The 24,672-nt window shown below is 44.7% G+C and overlaps 2 protein-coding genes across 2 annotated transcripts in view; one reads left to right on the top strand and one right to left on the bottom strand.

The window, feature by feature from the left end:
• The window catches only part of LOC126416184 (rhophilin-2), a 461,568-nt gene that overhangs the window by 116,553 nt on the left and 320,343 nt on the right, over positions 1 to 24,672 (top strand). Inside the window, exon 2 of the mRNA XM_050083765.1 lies at positions 21,065 to 21,190. Within this exon, the coding sequence (XP_049939722.1) occupies positions 21,113 to 21,190 (78 nt within the window). The 5' untranslated portion in view covers positions 21,065 to 21,112. The remainder of the gene's footprint in view (positions 1 to 21,064; positions 21,191 to 24,672) is intronic.
• LOC126417000 (golgin subfamily A member 6-like protein 22) lies at positions 12,131 to 21,114 on the bottom strand. The gene is made up of 5 exons (XM_050084887.1): positions 21,058 to 21,114; positions 20,707 to 20,927; positions 20,339 to 20,657; positions 19,327 to 20,285; positions 12,131 to 12,257 (listed from the first exon to the last, which is right to left on the bottom strand). The coding sequence occupies exons 1-5, from the start codon at positions 21,112 to 21,114 to the stop codon at positions 12,131 to 12,133; spliced, it is 1,683 nt and encodes a 560-aa protein (XP_049940844.1).

Below are 24,672 nucleotides of genomic sequence, written 5' to 3' on the forward strand. Positions count from 1 at the left end.
CTGCTGAAATGTGGTGTTTCGCAGGGATCGAATGAAGGGTAGAGCCACGGGTCGTAACACATCTGAAATGTAACGTCCACTGTTCAAACTGCCGTCAGTGCGAACAAGAGGTGACCGAGACATGTAACCAATGACACCCCAAACCATCACGCCGGGTGATACTCCAGTATGGCGATGACGAATACACGCTTCCAATGTGCGTTCACCGCGATGTCGCCAAACACGGATGCGACCATCGTGATGCTGTAAACAGAATCTGTATTCATCCGAAAAATAACGTTTTGCCATTCGTGCACACAGGTTCGTCGTTGAGTACACCATCGCAGGCGCTCATGTCTGTGATGCAGCGTCAAGGGTAACCGCAGCCATGGTCTCAGAGCTGATAGTCCATGCTGCTACAAACGTCGTCGAACTGTTCGTGCAGATGGTTGTTGTCTTGTGCAGATGGTTGTCGTCTTGCAAACGTCCCCATCTGTTGACTCAGGGATCGAGACGTGGCTGCACGATCCGTTACAGCCATGAGGATAAGATGACTGTCATCTCGACTGCTAGTGGTACGAGGCTGTTGGGATCCAGCTCGGCATTCCGTATTACCCTCCTGAACCCACCGATTCCATATTCTGCTAACAGTCACTGGATCTCGACCAACGCGAGCAGCAATGTGTCTATACGATAAATCGCAATCGCGATAGGCTACAATCCGACCTTTATCAAAGTCGGAAACGTGATGGTACGCGTTTCTTCTCCTTACACGAGGCCTCACAACAACGTTTCACCAGGCAACGCCAGCCAACTGCTGTTTGTGTATGAGAAATCGGTTGGAAACTTTCCTCATGTCAGCACGTTGTAGGTGTCGCCACCGGCGCCAACCTTGTGTGAATGCTCTGAAAAGCTAATCATTTGCATATCACATCATCTTCCTTCTGTCGGTTAAATTTCTCGTCTGTAGCACGTCATCTTCGTGGTGTAGCAATTTTAATGGAGAGTAGCGTACAGTCGTGATAAGGAACACAATACTATCAAACTAGCTTCTATTTTGAACGAAACTGAAACAAATGTAGCGGACTTGAGATTCTCCAGTAAGAAAACGAGACGATGGATTGTTAAACCTATTCGCCACTTCAAGTAGACTGGTTGCGAACCGAGGTCTCTGTACGAATTTCACCGCCTTGCCTACAACTGCAGGAACGCCGAGACGTTGTCATAGAATCTTGGACAAAAATGTCGTTGCTGATTGGGCGCGGTAAGCAAAGCTCACTTCGTTTCAAGCATCTTCTGTCGCCGTATGGACTATCGCAAGGGTGGTTCGACGCAGAAAGCTGAAGCAGCAACGGACAACGGGGAGAGTTTATCCATATTCAGGAGTGGATCTTCGTCGTGGTGCGTGTGTTCGCTGAGGGCTGAGGTAATTAGCGATTAGCGGCGTGCAGACTACCCACAGCCGAGGTCAGCCCCGATCGGCAGCCTTGCTATCTCCGCGAATTATCTCCTCACATAATTCATTAAGCGACACGGGTGCGCTGAACCCGACCCCCTCTCGTTTAGTAGTACTGTGCGTTGCCTGGGGCCGCGTGCCGATGAAATACTATCTGCACTACGCTGCTACTGCCGAAGCCACAAGTTACGTAGTCTTTTTGTTCTTGGTTCGTTACTGGATGCCCTCAGGTTTCACTGGGGCTGTTTATAGGTGTCTGGAGTGAGCCGCTTTAAACACTGGATTGTATACTGACAAACCTAACTTTATTTACGCTTCTTGAGAAGACATTAATTATAAATTATTCCACCGATAAGTTAATCAAGCCTTTACTTGTGCTTAGCAGTCTTTAATTAAAGAAGAAATACTCCTACCTGTTACCATGGCCTTCGGCTACACCAATAATAAATTTGTAAAACTGTCGTGTCTATCTGTCTGAAGATGCTTCTCCAAAACTGCAAGACGACTTTTCGTGGTATATTCGTGATTTCCCTAAATTACGTAAGACAGATGCCAGGGTGGTTCCTTCGAAGGGCCGCTTTCCTTCTCCCCCTTCCTAAATCTGAGCTTCTGCTCTGTCTCTAATGACTTCATTGCCGACGGGACGTTAAATATTAATCTCCTCCTCCAATATTCGTGGTGTTTTCGCAGCTTACTTGAGTATGGCTTTAGCAAGCTTTAGTTCGTCAAAATCAGATCATGAAAAGAGAGACCATAATTGAAAGTTTTATCCATAGTGATATTATAAACCCGAAAGTAACACTCCTCTATTTTCACGATTAATCCGCCGAACCCCTTTCGGTGAAGTTTGATATGGAGACAGTTTGAACTCCTGAGGTACAACATAGGGTCCTTTAGAATGTATGCAGTGAAAGATACTTTTGACGAAGAGGGGAAACATTACTCTTTGAAAAAGCTGTTTACTCTGACTTTTGAACTTCATCATATTGGTGAAAATTGTTTTATTGGTTGGTACGTGCTACGTGATATGATTAAAAGTAATCAGTACAATGCTTATACTTCCACACTTCTTGTTGGACAATCTACAATTCGTATAATGTATAGCTACTTCAAAAGCATGCTGATAGATGCGTGCCTATGTCCATATCCCTTTGTAGGTATTGCTTGCCACATGGCGACGTATCGTGCGTTGGGACAAGTTAGAAGGCCGTAGAGTGGGGCGCACATCACGTTGCTACGCGTACGCGAACAGGCAGACACGTAAAGGCAGCTGATGTTATTGCGCGAACAGTAGCTGACTTACTCAACATGACTCGCAGCTGTGGCTGACAGCTATTTATTGTAATAAACAGATGATCATGACCATTAATCCGTTGGCTGGAAGTAATCGATACAGTAATGTCTTTGCTAACACATGTCAGTAGCAGCATTGGCCGAAGGCGGACGAAATTATTGTTTTGGAAGGTTGTTTAGCATGTTGAGCCGGACGTCTGGTGCATGGCCTCATAGCGCTCTTCTTGGTGGAATGGCAATTAGAATCGAAGCTGCTGACCAATCCTACGCCGTGTGCTTGTTTACTCTGAAATGCCTGAAGATTGAGGGTAAAAGTTGTAGAATGTCAAAACCATCCATGAAGCGTTTCGATCGGCGGATTCACACAGATCGTGGACGGGACCGTACGGAACGCCAACGTTAGTGGTTCTAGGTGAAACAAGCTGTGACGTTGACGTGTTTGTGGGGAGTGACTTCGTCTGTTACCATGTCTAAGGTAACACGTTCTCAGTGTGCTCATTCCTTTTAAAGTAGTGTAATGTGTGCTTTTGTGTCTCTGTGTTTGCATAAAGTAAAGTAAGCAGTTCTGGCTTTATTTCATTATACTTCATTTTCGTGTGAGCTAGGTTTCGTTTTGTAAGCCCATTTTCCACTACAGAATCCCTGGTGCCTATTAAAGAAATCCATCTGTATTGTACAGCTTCAAAAGTCATTGAAATGGAAATGTCGTGTGGCTAGGGCCTCCCGTCGGGTAGACCGTTCGCCTGGTGCAGGTCTTTCGATTTGACGCCACTTCGGCGACCTGCGCGTCGATGGGGATGAAATGATGATGATTAGGACAACACAACACCCAGTCCCTGAGCGGAGAAAACCTCCGACCCAGCCGGGAATCGAACCCGGGCCCTTAGGATTGACAGTCTGTCACGCTGACCACTCAGCTACCGGGGCGGACTAAAAGTCATTAAGATAACATTTCATCTATTACTAATTGTGCAGTGGAATAGAGGTCGTCGTCCTGCGATTACCGCTCGTGGTCTTGCGGTAGCGTTCTCGCTTCCCGCGCACGGGGTCCCGGGTTCGATTCCTGGCGGGGTCAGGGATTTTCCCTGCCTCGAGATGGCTGGGTGGTGTTGTGGCGTCTTTATCATCATGATTCATCCCCTTTATGGTCGGAGGAAGGCAATGGCAAACCACCTCCGCCAGGACCTTGCCTAGTTGGCGGTGCGGGTCTCCCGCATCGTTCCCTACGCTGCTCGGAGTATGGGACCTCATCACCACCCTGCAATTACCTATTTATGAACGATAACACCAAGGTTTCAGATTGTTTACACATTCACGATTATGTAGAAGTTCAAACATTTAGTCTGATCGTTCAGCAACAGATGTAGAGTACACACATCGGTTTAATTTCTAACAATCAGCTTTACACCTTTTCTACATTTCTTACTATGCAAGTGGATCTGTGAATGATTAGGAGACGGAATACTGTATCGCTCGAATTGTTTGGATATATGAAGAGGATCAAAGATAACTGCCTGCAAAACAATACTTGGATAGAAACGTGCAGGGGTAAAGACCTTTGGGATGACAAAGGAAAAAGTTGGCTGGATTAGGTCAAGGAAGACCTGAATACTAGAGAAGAAAACTGGGAAAAAGTATCAAGACAAGAAGTATATAGAGACTGAGCAAAATGGAGGCAAATTGTTCATAAACACACTGCCTGGGTCGCTGAAGGATACGAAGACGATGGTGTTAAATTTTTATGCTTCTGGTCTATGCAATGGATCTTCCTTCTTTAGTCTCCAATGTGGTGTGCTCTGAGCCTGGTACAAATAGATTGTCCAGTCAGTCCATCCTAGATAGTAAGAGTATCAGTCTTGGCAGCCCAGTCTAGTCTAGGAACACAGCTTCAATCTAGACGCCTTTGTGTACGACGCTTCGTGTGTCATGGACCAAAAGAGCTAGCTCAGTTTCGCAACACAACTTGACACCTTACGAGCACTCAGTACTTTCCACTCATCCTCATGATGCAGGCACACACTTCATAACAAAACGCCCAAGAGACAACCTCCACTTTGAAAGTAACGTGGAATTCCCGCATCTGCCTCCTACGTTCGTACTCTGGGTATGGAACTGACTTTGATTGGTGCTTACACGTTCCTTGCCAAAATAACATCCGTTGTGACGGTTACGTTTAATAAGAGTAAGTTCTGAATCGCGGCGAAGAGCCCTGTGGTGCTACATTTCCAGTTTTTATCGAAGGTAGACGCCATAGCCTGCGAAATAGATGGTCGCAGTTTGTTGGGAACATGATACTGGTCGTTCCTCCAGTGTAGCACAACGTGTTGCTCGGGCTGCACTGCTGCGCTTCATTTGTCGATCTGGCGCTACGCGCTACACGTGCGAGGCGAGTGTGTAAGTGCCAGGCCATTCTTCTCTGCCCGCGCCTGTGATGGATGCTGAGTTGGGAGCGTTGTCGGTAATTTCTCCTCAGCGCCGCCAGCGGGCGTCTGACCCGCGAGCCACTAACTTCGCCCCGCGTTGTTCCTCGCACTTGCCTTGTCTCGAGGAGGGATAGCGCCCCATCAATCACAACCGCCGCCCGCCAGGGAGCGTTTTATCACGGCGCTGATGCCGAAGCCGTCGCCTTTACTGTCTTGCTGAATAATCAAAACTTGAACCTTGGCTATTGAAGCTCTTCGTCAAAATCCGCTGGTTTGTAATTAATCAACAGTAATGTAAGGTAAAACCTAGAATTTGTGAAGGGAGGCAGATGCTTGAATGCAGTAAGCTGGTTCAGATACATATAGGTTACAGTAGTTACGCAGAAATGAAGAGGCTTGAATAGTGGAGACAACTGTAGCAAGCTAGTCTTCCGACTTAAGGGGGTAGGACGTCAAACGGGCCGACTTGGAGCAGTAGAGGCATCAGAGGACATTTTAATTTCCAGTGTCTATACTTTTATAAATAATTTCATAAAACTTCGTCAGCATCACCAGGAAGCATTCAAGATTCGCACTCATTGCAGTGGAAGTTCGAAAACATAACAAAATAATTTTTTTATGTGTGAAATTTCATCATTTTTTCACTTACTAATGGCTGCATTTGTTGCTATAGGTACATTTTTCTTCATAAGTTACAGAGATTCTTCGATGAATTTTGCACAGCATACATATCATACTCACAGGTGTATGAAACTCTAAAATTTGTTTAATTTATGAAAAAACGAATGATCTGTTGTATTTTAAACTTGGTGTTTAGAAAAAACACAAATTTTGTAGTTAATTACCTTATTTTTACCACAGTTTTTAATAGATTTGGAAAATTCTAGAGTTTCGTACACCCTTGAGTATGGTTTGTATGCTGTGCAAAATTTATCGAACCATCTCTTACTTACGAAGAAAAGTGTACCTATAGCAACAAATGCTGCCATTAGTAAGTGAAAAAATGATGAAATTTCACATGTAAAAAAAAAATTACTTTATGTTTTCGAACTTCCACTGCTATGAGTGTGAATTCTGAATCCTTCCTGGTCATGCTGACAAAGTTTTATGAATTTCCAGAATGAGATTTTCATTCTGCAGCGGAATGTGCGCTGATATGAAACTTCCTGGCAGATTAAAACTGTGTGCCGGACCGAGACTCGAATTTTGCAGGAGAGCTTCTGTAAGTTTGGAAGGTAGGAGACGAGATACTGGCAGAAGTAAAGCTGTGAGGACGGGGCGTGAGTCGTGCTTGGGTAGCTCAGTTGGTAGAGCACTTGCCCGGGAAAGGCAAAGGTCCCGAGTTCGAGTCTCGGTTGGGCACACAGTTATAATCTGCCAGGAAGTTTTATGAATTTATTTGTAAAAGTATAGACAGTGGAAATTAAAATGTCCTGTGGTGCCTCTCCTGCTCAAAGTCGGCCCGTTTGACGTCCTTCTCCCCTTAAAGCAACAAAAACAAAAACTCGCTGACTTCGACTGTTCGGTTTAAAATGTACTCTATGATTCAAAATTCCTATTACATGCTTCTAGGGTCTGTTGAGGAGACTCAGATGTTTCGATAAGGAACCCATGTCCGAAAATGTACCTTGCGCATAAAAAAAGGTTTAAGATCGGATGACTTTTAAATGGTTCAAATGGCTCTGAGCACTATGGGACTTAACATCTATGGTCATCAGTCCCCTAGAACTTAGAACTACTTAAACCTAATTAGCCTAAGGACATCACACAACACTCAGTCATCACGAGACAGAGAAAATCCCTGACCCCGCCGGAAATCGAATGACTTTTAAATCTCCTACTTCACGGTTCGCACGCAAGCTGAGTACGCAGTCTTCAGTCCCTGTTACAATTACGACATCGCGCAGCACCTTTGTTGGACCACAGCAACGGCTGTGAGAAACTGATACATTGGAAACTAAGAGAGTTGGCGTTGTGTCCCACGGGCGCGCTGCACTATAGACTTTGAACAGGGGATCGTTCGTCGCGTAGAAGACAACGCTCGAAACATTGTCCAAGTCACGTTCACCTACAGCACGCAGGTCACAGCTCATTGTCTCCGCTACGTGCGTACCGTGAAGCGGGAATTTTGAATGTAATCAAATCTTCATACTGATTTTTTAATCCACACTTCATCTCTGGACATGGGCTCCTTATCAGAACTTCTATTTACTAACTCCCCTCCGTAACACCTAGGAATTATTAGACACACGGTGTAAGAATCTTATTGGATAACATGGGAAACTCCGTGAGGCAGTTCGCGGGTGTTTCTGTTTGTATGAAGACAGAGGCACGATTTGTGCAGGTAGTGACAGTCGGCTCAGAACGTGAATAAATTGTAGTTGTTAGCATAAATGTGCAGGGAGATCCAATAGAGACATCTCTCTCTCTCTCTCTCTCTCTCTCTCTCGCGCGCGCGTCAATATGCATCCGCACAGTATATCCAGGTTTCGACGGTATATAGATTTTAAAATATCCATTTTTCCGTCGAGTGATCACGGTGATCTTAGCGCATTTCTAACAGAACCGCTTAAAGTTTCATTCTTCTCTTAGCTGTACTCTTCAGTCCGTAAGGAATACACACACAGGTGTCAAAGACAGTACATGTGGCACAAAACATCTTCCGCCCTAGGTACTGTATTTTGAGTCATCAGGGTCGTCCATTGTCTACGCATAGAATACAAGTATGTCGGATCACATTCTCTTGTTGCAGAGGTCTTTTTCATACGTCACACTTAATTAAAATTTTCCGTTGTTCGTTGCTGAAGATCACGTTGTGAATTTGAATTTATCTTATGATGAAGAAAAACTGAGTACCAGGTCAGCGGGTAAAATCACAAGAGGTAGTATTTTTTTGGGGCGCATTTTTCATGTGTAATTAGTGAAGTGAAAAAGTACTACTCAAAAGCAGTAGCGACACGTTGGATGTGATGTTCGCCTTGTTTGTAACGGTGGATTGTGTTACCAGATAAAGAGCATCCCGTCGGTTCGTGTGTGTTTTCAACCATTTAGTATATTGTAATTGTGCCTAATCAGTGTTGTTGCTAATTTATGGATCTTACAAATTTTCCATCATACATGTGGCTGCACCCGAGCTACAGACTTGGAACACAGCATCAGCTCTTGCAGAGCCTACGTGACCAACAGGCATGTCCCTTCAGGTCAGAAACTATCCGTTCTGGTAAAAGCCGTTGACAGGGTATGCTTTCAGCCCACTGAAACTGCCCACGCCACCTGTCTCACAATTGGAGGCCTAAGAAGGAAAATTCCCCATCGCACTCCTTTCAGATTCAGTGGTAAGATGGTCCAGTGGACAGCCTGTAAAAAAACTGAACACAGATCAAGCCTGAAAACAGAAAGGTGGTGAACTGGACTGTGAAAAAAAAGCAAAATAGGAACGGTGAACGGTCTAAGGACAAGAAGTGCAGTATATAGAGCAGGCTGGGAGAGCACGATCGTTGTGATTAAGTGGTCACGATGTTGGACTGCCAAGCCGGCGAGCCGTGTTCGGACCTGCCTGGTGCCATTTTTTTTCCCGCTGTGCGCTTTATTCAAATTGTATCTGTGTCGTGGTGTGACGTCCGTTTGCAATAGTGGGGTGTGAGGAGGGGACCTCTGACAGTTGATTCTGCACAACTACTTCATTAGCAGCCGAAAAGAAGTTGCTTTCGAATTGGGAACCGCAAACCTTTGATGACATAGCGACAAGTCAACCGAATCCTCACTGGAAAACGTGTCTGGTGTGTCATACGCGGCATTAATGACAGTAATGATTGGAATGACTCGGCGACGCATCTAATTCGTACGTCTGGTGAGTGAGATACGCGTCCTTGCCCGATACAGGTGTTCGCGTGAATTTGATCACACTCAAGGACATGACGAAAACAAAATTCTGTATCACACAAGCTGCAACAAATGAACGCAGCCTGTGCTCCGTCAAAACATATGTTTTTAACGTTGCGTTCCGTTTTGGAAGTTTTGACTCGTGAATTTCTTTGTTGTGACATAGTTCACGCCCGTTTATTTATTGTTTTCATTTCTGTGAGACATTTGTGTGGTATCTCGCCTGCTCTCGCTGTTCATCACGTTTACTTGCGACGGTAACGTATTCGTACCACTTGACTCACATTCTATAATAATATATGACAACGGCGAAGACTACAGAAAGAGAGCAAACATTTCAGTGACCGGGCCGACAGTTCATAAAATAAATGGAAGGAGATAATTTTGAACACGGCTCGTCCGCTTCACAGTCTCTCACTGTGACTAATTAACCACGACGCTGCGGCTGGTGATTTACGCTCAGTGTTGCACTTGGACCGCTCACTGTTTCTATTTTGCTTTTTTTAACAGTTCAGTACACCTCCTTCCTGTTTCCGTGCTTGATCTGTGTTCAGTTTGTGACGGGCTATCCTCTGGACCATTTTACCAGTAAAGCTGAGGGCGCTGCGATGGGGAGTTTACCTTGTGGTTCTTACCGCGTCCTGGGGAGAACAACGCTGTCGCTTCCCTCTCCTGGTTTCGCTCTTGGTTTCTTTCCTGCTTTGCTCTCTCCGAGAGCCCACCACCTAGTTCTGACTTGAACCTTTTTTTTTTCTCTCCTTCCTATTTCCGTACTTTGCAAACAGCCAAACTGGCGGACGCCTTAACAGCCCATCCCGGACGAGTCCCTTCGCAAGGAAAGTTGCACGATGTACCGTAAGTTTCTTTTAATTCTCCGTTTTCGTCTCAAACTGGCCTCCTTTCAGACGCTCACAACCCACCTCTCTCCCATCTTTAACACAGACCGTTTAACATTTTTAAATGTTCGGATAATAAGTCGCCGTCTCTTTATCTAAGAATAGATGATAAATGCAGCTAGCCGCTATCTCTGTGTAGTGTCTTGTCTGTATAGACGTGTGTCTGTTTCCTTTAAGATCCCTTCACCTTCACACAAATCTATACAGTAAAGTAAGGCCCTCCCCGTTCTTGGCTGATCCGTGATGAGACAGGCGGAAAATTAGACTAATGGAGGATTATTGGTATTCTCTATTTTCATTCGCTCTCTCTCTTTCTCTCCTTTATCTATGTACAGTTTTTAATATAATTCTTCATTACGTGAAATCAGCCAAATAGAATCTTTGGTGGAGTCCTTCGTCTTGGTAATCAGCGGCTGGCTTGCTGTAAGAGATCTTTAAATTTATTATTACTGTTAAACACTGCAGTCAGTCGGGAGAATCAATCGTGTGGACAATTTGTTCCTTTTACGAAAGATAGCGAATTCCAGATGTGTACGAAGCCTTTTTGGACGATTTAACACACTCTGTGATTGCAGGCTCTCTTCGACACAGCTGAAACTTCCCCACTAATTACAGGGCCAACGTGATCATCAAATGATTAAAAAAAACTCATTCGTTCATTCACTCCAGAACAAAAAAGTCACAAACCTTATTTATGGAGGAAATCGTGTATTAAATCCATCTCCATTACATGTCCAGATCTCCGGTGATTCCACGCCTTAATTATTTTCCTTTTACAGTCTCTTTCTCTTCAAACAAACCGCTAGTGGTACAAATGTTAATTGGCTCGCTTTAGCGAGAAGAAAGGCAGAATATGTATCTCTCAGAAACGCGTCAGTCCCTCAACAGATACTCCAGAAGCTGTCCTAGTTACCACTCTCACAACCATGGAGAATGCATATATGCATCTGTTATTTCAAAGAATAAACGCACTAGAAAATACTTTGGCGTCGTCGAGCTGTCGCCGCATATATTACGAGAAAATCAGATCAGATAACTTTTCCAAAGTGAATGAATGTGGATGGTTTGATTGAAAATGATTAATTGGTGCGTGGTAGAGGGTATTTTCTGTGGGGACATTACAACCGCCAGTACCCCCAGACGCGGCCTGTACAGTGTGTCTGGCAGCTAGCCATACGAAATCGTCTGGTAGCGATTGATTTAGAGACGAAGTATAGTACAGAGAAATGTAAATCAATCAAATTGTCAACATGTAGCTTATTGTTTAAAATCTTTCGTAATACACGAACCTAAACCTCTGGGCTTTCATCCCGACCAAGTTTTTACGTCTGTTAGTTATCACCTTTTCTCATCTCTGGCAGTTTCGTTTCGTGAGCGAATCCAGAGGTACATCCTGGTTCGGAGTCCATGTCGAACTGTAGGTATCCCTGTAACTACCATGGTCAGTCAGTCAGTCAGTCAGTCAGTGCAATGGTCGGAGGAAGGCAACGACATGCCTCCCTCCCCCCCCCCCCCCTTTTTCCAATAGCACGACGCACAGTGCAGCACTGTGGCGTTAAAACCAACCTTTGGGTTAACTGCATACCCTAGTTTTACTATCTCGTCATACATAAAACGTAAAGGATCCACTAACCGATAGCATCGTTTGGTGACACCATCTCGTTGGGTTCGTCCACATCATCAGTGTTCATACATCACGTGGTCGACCATGTAACTTTGTATCCCACTGTTAATTCCGTTTGTCGCTTTGTAGGCTCGGTATGTGTCATCAAGAGTACAAAATTAATTTCCTCCGTAAATTAAGAGCCTGAATTACTGTGAACAGAGATTTGTGCACCTTGTTGGCAACGAGCTTCTGAGCCTGTGGACCAATCTATGGTCAGATCTCTCCAGTACTTAAAACTGTCTCTGCTGCATGCAATCAGAACAACTTACTGTGCCGTCACTGAAATACGACTTGAATCCTTCTGTGCTGTGACTGCTGACCACAAGGCAACTCTATGGAGTGGCCTGGTGATTTTCGAAGCCTAAGTTGCTCGCAGATCGGACCCTCGCTGGTCTGCACGGGGCCCGCGGCGTAATTCGTATGGCGTCGAAACCTAATGGTGCCTCTAATGGACGCGTGGCCACTAAAACTGTCGCCAGGAACTCCAGTGCACGTGAAAAATGTGGCGGTTTTAATTTCTCGCCGCGCTAGTCGCTTATTCGTGCTTTATCTTTACGGCCGGACCAGGGACCACGATGAGGCCGTATCTCTGGCGAGGTGCCTGACTCATTGCTGGCGAGAGTCCAGGGTTGAGCTGTACCGCCAGGTAGCTCCCGCTTCGTCTGTCACCGAAGATAACACGCGGAAAGAACGGGTTTGGGGCGTTCAAAAAAGTAACACAACTCTATAGTTTCAGAAGATGTTGAAAGTAGCTTAACATTATGCGAGGCTTATGGTTGAATACGACGACGCATGTGCTTAACCCTCAAATACTGTCCATCCCAGTATTACATTAACCCTATCCGCGGTGCCGAAGTACCCCATATTAAAAATTCAGCAAATAATGATGCGAAAAAAGCATGTTAATTTTTTGTAATACAACAGAATTAATTATGCACAGTCCAGTCACGTTGTGACCATCTGTCGAAAGCGTGAATTTACAGTCTTCCGCAGCGCAAACGTGCAAGAAGAGTGTCGTGAGGTTCTGGAAGGTACCGACAGGAATGTAGAGCCATGCCGACTCCAGGACCGTGGCCAGCTGCGCTAAGTTCCTCGGTTGAGGATCCATAGCGCCAACGAAGATCCTCGATTGGGTTAAAATTCGGAAAATCTGGTGGCCAGGAGAGTATGGTAAACACATCCTGGGCGGGGGCTTCCTAAGAAGCATTATTCAGGTATCCCAACGAGAATAAATAAGTTCGGGAAGGGCCACCCTCCTGGCTGTCCACGCTAAGCATGGTTTCAGGATTGTTTGCCTCTAATATTGGCGGACGACGTACAGAAGGTTGAACTGATACCTCGTTTCCTCCGAGAAAGTGGTTTTAATTCTGAGAAATAACGTATGTACTACTTTCGGTATGGGTGGTTGGGGCTGCGGTTTACCCGCCTCGGCCCTGCCTCCTCTGCAAGCCGGTAAGCCGGTTAGGTCACTCCTTTTGAAAGTGGGCATTAATTACTTTTATCTCTGGTACTTTATGGGAACATCACTCGTGGAGAGACAGCGCTCTAGCTAAAAGTACTTAAGAATGAATCGCAAAACAGGCTGGACCGCAAAATCATTTGTTTCAATGGGAATCGGTTTCCGTCAGTGTTCGACCATCCTCAGATCCTCATACCATGGTGGTAACAGCGAATGGAACGGGACATCCACCACTTCCGCCTACCATCATGGTGTGAGGGTCTGAGGGTGTTTAAACATCGACTATTACCATCGAAATAAATGTTTTTGCGGGCGAGACTGTTTTGTGATCCATTTTAATGTACTGATCTCTCCACCTACAAGTGCGTACACCTCCGTTGGGATGAATTTCCACTCGCATGCCCAAATGACATTTTGTGCTCCTTACCCTCTCGGAGATTACTTCCTATAGTTTGTCATTTACCAAAGTTACCCTACATATATGTATATTGAAAAGTAATCTTCTTAAAACACATCCTTGCGGTACACACGAAGTTACTTTTACATCTGAAGATTTCCATTAGGTATGAATCACATACTGTGTTCGTTCAGGTTAGTCATTCAAATTAGCACCCACTGTATTCAAAACGAATAAAGGCTACTGAAAATGGCCATGTTACATTTAAAGTCTATATTGAATACGCGACGGAGATAGCCTTTTCACCTAGCTAAGATTTATCGAGAACCCCTCTCGCAGCACACTCGATAGCTCCACAATCTTCTTAGGATATTACTCTGCCCGTCTGTGAAATGACTAATAAAGTTAACGCATCTGTTTCACGCTTGCACTTTCTCAGAAACAATCTTCTGGGCAGCCTTCCATCTTCAGGCAGTTTCTTTTGTCAATTGTAGACAAGGCTGTGGTATGTCGTTCCATGTTCAGCTATTTGATTCATAGTGGAAGGTGCTTTATTTTCTCTTACTGTGCTTTGTGCCTTGCAGAGGTTTTCAACTTTCATTCTGTCCTTTGTTCCTATAACCGGTGTATCCCGGCACTTCTGAAGCAAAACTTCTCGTTAAGATTCCGGAGAGAACAAAGACACCGTTTAAGAGACTCACTCTAAGCCATAAAAGCTGTATACCGAAGAACTGATTCCGTATGCTTTGTCGCTGTAGCCACGAAATATTTGTCCCTGCAGAACCTTGCTATTGCTCCTGTCACCCTCACACATTGTTTCGACAGTTTGCCTTGTTGTTCAGGTTGAATTCTGTTTGGTGCGCCGGGCGTTGAACCATTTTCTCTTATAGCCCTTCTTCCCCCCTCCTCCCCCTCTAATAATTCTCTCTCTCTCTCTCTCTCTCTCTCTCTCTGTGTGTGTGTGTGTGTGTGTGTGTGTGTGTGTGTGTGTGTGTGTGTGTGTGTGTGGCGCGCGCGCATTTGTATGTTTGTGTTTTTTAAAATATATCTACTTCACTGTTCCGTGTATGTTATTCGTTCTTAGAAGAAACTGCACGTCTTAATGTAGTAAGACCAGCAATTGTTGTAGGTGCAGTGGCAATGTATGTAACACCTATAACGATCTAAAACATCTTTCAAGGCTAAATTCGGCAAAAAGAAGAGAATAATAATGAATAAATCACCCCATATTCTGATGATATCATAAAATACTGATTTTTTTTTTTACAACCAGATTCAGTCTACTGACCAACGTCACGTTTATAAAAGTATCCACAGCTTCATGTTAGGCGAAATATAAAATCATTATCATCAAATGGAAAAATCTATGGAAGAGTCATTGTTATGTTGTAATATAAATTGCGAAGTCGTTCAGTACGTATGCTACACATTTTATTTCTCGGCCAGTTAGGCTGAAAAAATGCGGAACTTGTTGTGGAATCGTGGAATATTCCCACTTCAGACCCTATGGTTACATAAGGTTCCGATTGTTGGCGGCGCTATACGTGCCTTCAAAGTGGCGTGTGTAACGTAGATGTGTTCCAAGCAAAGAACTGTCAGTTTCTTTCGGGCGAAAACTAGAGCATCGCAGATATTAATAGGCGCTTCCAGAATGTCTACGGTGACCTGGCAGTGAGCAAAAGCAGGGTGAGTCGTTGGACGAAACGTCTGTCATCATCGCAACAAGGTCGCGCCGACCTGTCCGATCTCCCACGTGTTGGAACGTGTGGACACTCTCATTCGAGGTGACCGACGGATCACAAACACCTCGCTGCATAACTGGACGTCTCTGTTGGTAGTGCTGACACAGGAGTCTACCAGCTGCGGAGTTCGAAAGGTGCGTGCCGCTGGGTTCTTCGCTGTCTAACAGAAGACGATAAAGAGCAATGAAGGAGCGTCTGTGCAGAATTACTTGCGCGTTACGAGGTCGATGGTGACAATTTTTTTTTTTGTCGAATACCGTTATAGGCAATGAAACACAGGTTCATCGCTTCTAACCAGAAACAAAACGGTAGTCCCTGAAATGGCACCACACCATCCACCCTCAACCGGTAAAATCTCGAGAGTTTTCCGGGAGTCAGAAGGAGTTAGGCCTATTCTGTTTGATGTCCTCATTGATGGTGCAAAGATCAACTCTGAAATGTATTGTGCTACACTCAGCAAACTGAAGAAACTACTTCAGCTTGGTCGGCAAGTGAACTGCTCGATTGTCAACACAAGGCTTCACACAAGTGAACGCACTCGAGAGCAGCTCACAAAATTTCATTGTACCGTTGGTTCTCATCCATCATACATACCGGATCCCGCATATTCCGACTTCAATCTGTTGGGCCCACTGAAGTGAAAATCAGGGTTTTGTAGCCAAAAGAGTGGGAATAATATGGTGTACTGGAACGCTGAATAAAACAAACCTACTTTCAGAAAAACATGTTGCATTACTTACTGAACGCCCTTCGTACATCGTCACTCCGCAAAAAAAAAACAAAAAAAAGTGCTGGGTAGTGTACGGCTTTTGTACATCGAAGATGTAATCTACGTTATGATGTGCCTAATTCATGGTTTTTTCATTTGTTGTTGATGATGTTGATGATGATGATGATGATGATGATGATCACGACGGCGGTGGCGATAGTCACGACAATGATCATTTTGTATTTCGCCTAACACGGAACTGTGAATACTGTTAGAACCTGACTGATGATGATCCGCCAACTGCAAATGGTTGCGTGGATATAGGATTTTATGCGCAGCTCAAGATGATAAGATGGCAGTTTTCATACAAACACAAACTGTGGGCCATCACCTCTTGAAATAATTACCAAGTTTAAAGAATTTCACTGGCGTGGACCCACCCTCTGTTAAGTCTGGCAGCTACAGGCAAAACGTAAAACAGTATTTCTTTCCTCAAGCCGAGGTGTTGGCTGCCAGAAATAACTGCTACTTGTTATGAGGACAATGACCATGAAAAGCAGTATGATACTGATTCTCCTGATGTCCAACAGTTACAAGAGGTAGTCAGTTTTAAATGTTACCTGTGAATAACTACACAATAAATTTTAGTTTCAGAGGTACACGTCTACAGTTCCGGTATGCAACGAAATACCCTCGCCACAATGCCGTAACGTTCCGCTACAGGAGCCTAAACAAAACTGTAGTAGTAGAGACGAGCGGGGCCATTAATTATGTTTTGGCTGTACTAGCGGATGGCAACGAAATAAGTATGCCAGGGGTGTAGAGATGTGCCTGCAAACAAACTAATAAAATTATTTAATTTTATCGAGTTGGTAATACTTGGACTACCTCCGTTCTGGTAAAGTCAATAGATGGATGGAAGGTATAAAACGCACCTCTTGCTAAAAGCACGTGTTCATCAGCTAGACGAATGACAAAATATAGAACAGTGAAGTTGATAACTCGCAAGGATTATTTGTGAAATATAAGAATATGGAGGCAGAGCACGGTTATTTTCATTCTTTAAGGAAGTGACGCTCCCTACGCAGAAACTCAATTGCTTCATTATCTTCCTCATGTGCACAGAAAGAACCTGTTTTCTTTGTCGATACTTCTCGTTTCTGCCTCCTCTCACCTGCAGATCGACTCACACTGCCTCTTGCGCAGAACATAGGCGTTGTTCGAAGAACTAGGAGGAAGAGATGATTTGACAATAGGGGTATATTACTATTTTAAATTTATGCCAGCCTGTCATGAACTTTCACTGCCAAAATGATTCAAAAAGTGAGGGGTCTGAGCGAGCAGTGGCAAGGTGCATATTTAGAATTACGAAGAGAGATATAAAAACAAACAAAAAATGATCAGGGAACAAATTAGAATGGAAAAATGTAATTCTGACCGCAACGAAAATGAAACGGAGATGTGGAGGATATGCAGGTAGATAAATTGAATTATTTTTTAGCTTCAGTCTTCCAACTGGGCTTATGCTGCCCGCCACTAATTTCTCTGCTGGGCCAAGCTCATAATCTCAGAGTAGCGCTTGCAACGTTCGTCCCCCATTATTTGCTGGATGTATTCCAATCTCTGTCTTTCTCTGCAGTTTACTTTCTGCAGCTCCTGGTAGAAGTTATTCTCTAATGTCTTAACAAATGCCGTGTCATCCTATCCCTCCCTCTTGTCAGTGTTTTCCGTATATTGTTTCCCTCAGCGATCCTCCAGAGAACCACCTCGTCCCTTATCTTACTCAAAATTCTTCTGTAACGCGCCATCTCGAATGCTTCGATTCTCTTTTGTTCTGGTTTTCCCACAGCCCGTCTTTCTCTACCATACAGCGCTGTGCTCCAAACATATTCTCGGATGCCATTTGTAGCCGTATATGATAGAGATGCATTTTTGATCAGTTGATGTGCATCTCCTGTGAAGATGGTTGCCAGTACCGTAACTGGAAGAGAATAAATAAAATTAATTTTAATTTTAAACCAACAGCCTCAGTAGCAAGGATTACCTAGATTTACCTCGGTTTCAGTTGGGATAACCCAACCTTCTTCAGAATAAAAGTTACAACCGTTTGCCCATAGTGGACATCGTCAAGCTAAAACTACAAATCCATAGCCGGCCTCGGTGGCCGTGCGGTTCTAGGCGCTTCAGTCTGGAACCCCGCGACTGCTTCGGTCGCAGGTTCAAATCCTGCCTCGGGATGGGTGTGTGTGATGTCCTTAGGTTAGTTAGGTTTAAGTAGTTCTAAGTTCTAGGGGACTGATGACCTCAGATGTTAAGTCCCATAGTGCCCAGAGCCATTTTTCAACAAATCCATAAATTATCGTCAGATTGTAAAAACTTATCAGAAACTGCCTCGGCCCCACTTCGCGACCGCGATGCGGTAGCCACGAGTGCTGTACTGGAACTGACCGTAGCGTTATGAGGCCCGCCTAGGCGGACACACTACCTTGCGCCTGCGCATAAACTGTGTGATGGATACTTGTTCGGACAAGACGCGAACCTAACTCCTGACGTTGAATTTACTAGTAAAGTGATATAAAAGAAAGGTACAGGTGAGGAAAACGGCGTATATGTTATCCTGTGCAAAATAAGATCGACTGTCTTAAAATTTATGAAGTATTCATTGGTCATGACATAAGGAAGACATCACGTGTTTACAACGTGTGGCCTGTCTATGAAAATGTTGTGCTTCAGCACGAAGTTTAATCACCTTAAAGAACTTAGGAGTGGGAAGGATAATATAAAGCCAACTTCGTCATTACTATGACTAGGTCTTTTATTTTTTATTTTTTTTAGACGTAAATGTTAAGCATTTGCTTAGCTATGGACAACGCATGAACGTCGTATTGACTAGTTAGGTTCGCGTCTTGTCCCAACATGTACCCATCACACAGTTTCTGCACAGGTGCAAGGTAGTGTGTCCGCCTAGGCGGGCGTCATGACATTACGGTCAGTTCCAGTACAGCACTCGTAGCTGCCGCATCGCGGTCGCGAAGTGGGGCCGAGGCAGTTTCAGATAAGTTCTCACAATCTGATGATGATTTATGGATTTGTAGTTTTAGCTTGACGATGTCCTCTATGGAAAGACGGTAGTTACTTCTATTCTGACGAAGGTTGGCTTATCCCGAATGAAACCTAGGTAAATCTAGGTAATCCCTGCAACTGCGGCTGTTGGTTTAAAATCAAAATTAATATTTATACAGTTGGTGACAGGACCGCGATATGTTGAAAATAAATATAATTTTTGTGCCAACACCTGTACAATTTTTTCTTCCTAACTTATTTGTGAATTCCAGAATAATCGTATAAACGTCGATGGTCAACTTCCGACCTGTGGTTATTCAGAAACGTTAGTTCGATTTGACGCCATCTACACTGCTCTGACCTACTATAGTTTTTTTCCTCCTCCTCCTCCTCCTTTTCCTCCTCCTCCTCCTCCTTTTGCTCCTCCTCCTCCTTTTGCTCCTCCTCCTCCTTTTGCTCCTCCTCCTTTTGCTCCTCCTCCTCCTTTTGCTCCTCCTCCTCCTTTTGCTCCTCCTCCTCCTTTTGCTCCTCCTCCTCCTTTTGCTCCTCCTCCTCCTTTTGCTCCTCCTCCTCCTTTTGCTCCTCCTCCTCCTTTTGCTCCTCCTCCTCCTTTTGCTCCTCCTCCTCCTTTTGCTCCTCCTCCTCCTTTTGCTCCTCCTCCTCCTTTTGCTCCTCCTCCTCCTTTTGCTCCTCCTCCTCCTTTTGCTCCTCCTCCTCCTTTTGCTCCTCCTCCTCCTTTTGCTCCTCCTCCTCCTTTTGCTCCTCCTCCTCCTTTTGCTCCTCCTCCTCCTTTTGCTCCTCCTCCTCCTTTTGCTCCTCCTCCTCCTTTTGCTCCTCCTCCTCCTTTTGCTCCTCCTCCTCCTTTTGCTCCTCCTCCTCCTTTTGCTCCTCCTCCTCCTTTTGCTCCTCCTCCTCCTTTTGCTCCTCCTCCTCCTTTTGCTCCTCCTCCTCCTTTTGCTCCTCCTCCTCCTTTTGCTCCTCCTCCTCCTTTTGCTCCTCCTCCTCCTTTTGCTCCTCCTCCTCCTTTTGCTCCTCCTCCTCCTTTTGCTCCTCCTCCTCCTTTTGCTCCTCCTCCTCCTCCTCCTTTTGCTCCTCCTCCTCCTCCTCCTTTTGCTCCTCCTCCTCCTCCTCCTCCTTTTGCTCCTCCTCCTCCTCCTCCTCCTTTTGCTCCTCCTCCTCCTCCTCCTCCTTTTGCTCCTCCTCCTCCTCCTCCTCCTCCTCCTCCTCCTTTTCCTCCTCCTTTTGCTCCTCCTCCTCCTTTTCCTCCTCCTTTTGCTCCTCCTCCTCCTCCTCCTCCTTTTGCTCCTCCTCCTCCTCCTCCTTTTGCTCCTCCTCCTTTTGCTCCTCCTCCTCCTCCTCCTCCTCCTCCTCCTCCTTTTGCTCCTCCTCCTCCTCCTCCTCCTCCTCCTTTTGCTCCTCCTCCTCCTCCTCCTCCTCCTCCTTTTGCTCCTCCTCCTCCTCCTCCTTTTGCTCCTCCTCCTCCTCCTCCTTTTGCTCCTCCTCCTCCTCCTCCTTTTGCTCCTCCTCCTCCTCCTCCTTTTGCTGCTCCTCCTCCTCCGCCTCCTCCTTTTGCTCCTCCTCCTCCTCCTCCTCCTCCTCCTCCTCCTCCTTTTGCTCCTCCTCCTCCTCCTCCTTTTGCTCCTCCTCCTCCTCCTCCTTTTGCTCCTCCTCCTTTTGCTCCTCCTCCTCCTCCTCCTTTTGCTCCTCCTCCTTTTGCTCCTCCTCCTCCTCCTCCTTTTGCTCCTCCTCCTTTTGCTCCTCCTCCTCCTCCTCCTTTTGCTCCTCCTCCTTTTGCTCCTCCTCCTCCTCCTCCTTCTGCTCCTCCTCCTTCTGCTCCTCCTCCTCCTCCTCCTCCTCCTCCTCCTCCTCCTCCTCCTCCTCCTCCTCCTGCTCCTCCTTCTTCTTCTGCTCCTCCTCCTCTTCCTCCTCCTTCTTCTTCTGCTCCTCCTCCTGCCCTCCACCCTGTGCGAGAGATCAACTCCGGAAAGCAAATGGGTAGTGGTGGTGTTTGCCTATGCTTGGAGCTGTTGGTGACTCGGTCTGCAGGCGAGTGCAGTTAGTTGTTTGTGCTTGTGGCTGAGTGTGGTGTCGCGCCGCAGATGCGCCGCCAGCAGTGAGGTCGCCCCCCGCCGCCCCGCGATGCCGCCATGCTCAAGTGGGTCCAGCAGCGCTCCAACCACCCCGCCGCGCTTCCAGCCGGCGCCGACGCTCGCAAGAGGACCGGGGTGAGTACCCTCCCCCAAAGCAGCTCTCTCCCAGCTTCTTCTCTTTCATGTGACTCGATAGCTCAGTGGGGAAGTGACAGACAACCAGTCCAAAAGTATGGCGTTTGATCCCATTGCAGGTAGGCATGGAAAGGTTTTTTTTCTTTTTAGAAAGACAGTTTCTTAATCAGTCATCCGATATAGCCGTAGCGGTCGGTACCGCCGTAGCCGTCGGTACCTGTTCTACATGGGAGAACGTGCAGTTGTGACACACGGGAAAACGAGGAAAAACGAAGATAGTATCCCCGAGTAGAGATTTATACTCAAACTGTCTTGACTGAAAACATTGGTCATTACAGCTGCTGTGTAAAGCTAGTTATTTAACCCTTTGAGCCCCAGTAGTTTCTGTCTGAAACCACCATTTTAATTTTATGTACCAGTGCTCTTAGCATGAAACTACCTATGCTACTGCAAGACTGAGACTTCTAGTAGCACACTGAGGTACTTCTACGAAAGTAGTGCCTTGCAGTAGTCACTTAACAGCTTTCTGTTCAAAGAACGGTCGGTGCGGAGACTATGCTAAGTGTTTGGAGGAGAATGACATGTGGTGGTGGTTTGCTTTTTACAGTGACCATATTGAGATCATTTCAAGTAAAAGTAAGTAATCTAACTTATGTCAACGTAAATTTGAGTTTGTGCTGCTACTCGAATGAGTATTATTGAAATGAAACAATTCTGACTCTATGCAGTTGTGATACAAAATTTATTGAATTTAAGGCTCATTTTTGCCTGTGATTAGGCCCTTTTTGGTTGTTTTTAGGACTATAATCCGTTTTAGGCTTAATAAGTTTATGGAAGTGCAGAGACGTAGAATTTTGTGTAGGGAAAACGCGAAGATGCTTAAAAGTATATAGTATGACATGATCGGTGGCTGAAAACTGTCTCCTAGGGGTTCCAGAGTGAAACCACCATCTGAAAACAAGTGATTGTTCGCTGTTTGCCACTTACATGTTATATTCGTTTTTTACTGTGAAGAAATAAAAACTTTGAGGTTCGCTGATGACATTGTAATTCTGTCAGAGACAGCAAAGGACTTGGAAGAGCAGTTGAACGGAATGGACAGTGTCTTGAAAGGAGGATATAAGATGAACATCAACAAAAGCAAAACGAGGATAATGGAATGTAGTCGAATTAAGTCGGGTGATGCTGAGAGAATTATAGGAAATGAGACACTTGAAGTAGTAAAGGAGTTTTGCTATTTGGGGAGCAAAATAACTGATGATGGTCGAAGTAGAGAGGATATAAAATGTAGACGCTATGGCAAGGAAAACGTTTCTGAAAAAAAGAAATTTGTTAAAATCGAGTATAGATTTGTCAGGAAGTCGTTTCTGGAAGTATTTGTATGAAGTGTAGCCATGTATGGAAGTAAAACGTGGACGATAAATAGTTTAGACAAGAAGAGAATAGAAGCTTTCGAAATGTGGTGCTACAGAAGAACGCTGAAGATTATATGGATAGATCACATAACTAATGAGGAGGTATTGAATAGAATTGGTTAGAAGAGGGGTTTGTGGCACAACTTGACAAGAAGGGACCGCTTGATAGGACATGTTCTGAGACATCAAGGGATCACAAATTTAGGATCGGAGGGCAGCGTGGAGGGTAAAAATCGTAGAGGGAGACCAAGAGATGAATACACTAAGCAGATTCAGAACGATGTAGGTTGCAGTAGGTGCTGGGAGACGAAGCAGCTTGCACTGGATAGAGTTGCATGGAGAGCTGCATCAAACTAGTCTCAGGACTGAAGACCACAACGACGCTATGATGATAAAATAAATTTCATGGAAAATTTTATTTTTTCGTAGTTTGTGGAGTCAAAGGGTTGAAGGGAATAGAAATTTTCTACGAAATACCACCAAAGAGTTTTGTTACTTCATGTTACCAAAATGACCTCTCACAGACTTAACCCTAGCATTACCAACGTATTTTTTGTTACATGTAATACCAACGGGGGGGCCTCAAAGGCCCATAAAGAATACCACAATTTATTTTATCATAAATCTAGTTTATTTACTTCTGATACCTCTAATAACAATTCAAAATGCTTAGACATTGTTTTTGTATACTGGATAATAAAAGATGTTATTATAATAGGAATAAAATGAACAAATCACGAGATTCAGTTTATATATTTTTTGGAATAATGTTTCAAAATAGTGTTTTCTTATAAAAACGACTTTTTTAATTCGATACACTACATGAAGCAAACAAAATTTACTCTCTCATTCTGCAACGCATTTTTCACACAACACTGTCTTCCTGCAGTGTTTCCCACAGACGTGTTTGTGGCACTGAGAGCAGGTAACAGTTGACTTTCCCAGCTTGTTGTACTTGATCTTTTTAGATGCAGCTTCTTGGCAGCATAGGTGGCACCGTCCACGTGTTCCTGGTTCTGCTGTTGAGGATGATGGTTCTACAGAGCAGCTGAGCTTCCGTTGTGTGATGCTTTCCATTGCCATTATTACTGGCTTCTGAAGTCCATACAAATTTTGTGCCCGTTTATCTACTTGAGATCTTATTAGTTCGAGACCGAAGTTAGTGATAAAAACTCTTCTGCGGTTTAGCAAATTCTTTTTCCAATTCGGAAAGTTGAGGAGGAAGAGTGAATATGCATTTATTGCTGCTATGTCAATGAGTGTGTAGAAGAGGGACAAAGGCCATCTTTTTGTTCCTCTCTTTGTGTTGGTGTCTTGCCATCTGGTCTATGGTGTCCACGCCTCCCTTTGTAGAATTATAAAAAAGATTTATGTTAGTCTTTTTTGAGTCTTCATTCAACACCCCTTCTGAGTGATAAGTTGAAAGCATCAACAGCAGTCGTTTTGGCTTCTCGCGGACTAGCGTTGATGCAAGAGTAACTGGTGGCCTCTGTGTCTGAGGGTCAGTATAAGCAAAGATGGAAGAGTGTAAACTGCGGCCAGTTGTAGTCTTCAGCTCTTCAGGTATGTGTCGTCTGTTAGACTGTAGGGTGCCAACAAGTGTGAGGTGAAAATCATTCCATAGAGTCTCAGCAAGCTCCACTGAAGTATAGTACCGATCTGTGGTAACATTACGGCCTGATTTTTCAGTAGGTTTTATTAGTCTCTTTACAATTTCCATCGGTCCATTTGAATGCTGTGTATTTCCTGACTTGCCTGTATAGATATCCATGCTGATCACATATCTAGTCTCAGAATCAGACAGCATTCGAATTAGAATGCCGTATTTTCCAGGTTTTTCTTTTAGAAACACTTTGAATGGACAGCGACCACGGAACAAAGACAACATCTCATCCACTGTTGTATGTAGACCAGGAATGAAATACAATGGAAGTGAAGAACTGAAGCTTTCAAAAATTTCCCTCATTGGAGCAAACTTGTCAGTCTGGCGACCAATTTCTCTTGTGTTCTTATCATCAAACCTCAATATTTTAGTCAATTCGAAAAATCGGGTCCGACTCATTGATC

The sequence above is a fragment of the Schistocerca serialis genome, chromosome 8, assembly GCF_023864345.2.
Source record: "Schistocerca serialis cubense isolate TAMUIC-IGC-003099 chromosome 8, iqSchSeri2.2, whole genome shotgun sequence".
NCBI lineage: Eukaryota > Metazoa > Arthropoda > Insecta > Orthoptera > Acrididae > Schistocerca > Schistocerca serialis.

Excerpts from the sequence above, each read along its gene's own strand:
- LOC126417000 (XM_050084887.1), bottom strand. The coding sequence starts at position 21,114 with ATGGCGGCATCGCGGGGCGGCGGGGGGCGACCTCACTGCTGGCGGCGC. Across the intron at positions 20,928-21,057 it reads GCTGGCGGCGCATCTGCGGC|GGTGGAGGGCAGGAGGAGGA; the intron begins GCGACACCACAC and ends TCTCTCGCACAG. Across the intron at positions 12,258-19,326 it reads GAGGAAAAAAACTATAGTAG|ACGAAGCGGGAGCTACCTGG; the intron begins GTCAGAGCAGTG and ends CTTCGGTGACAG.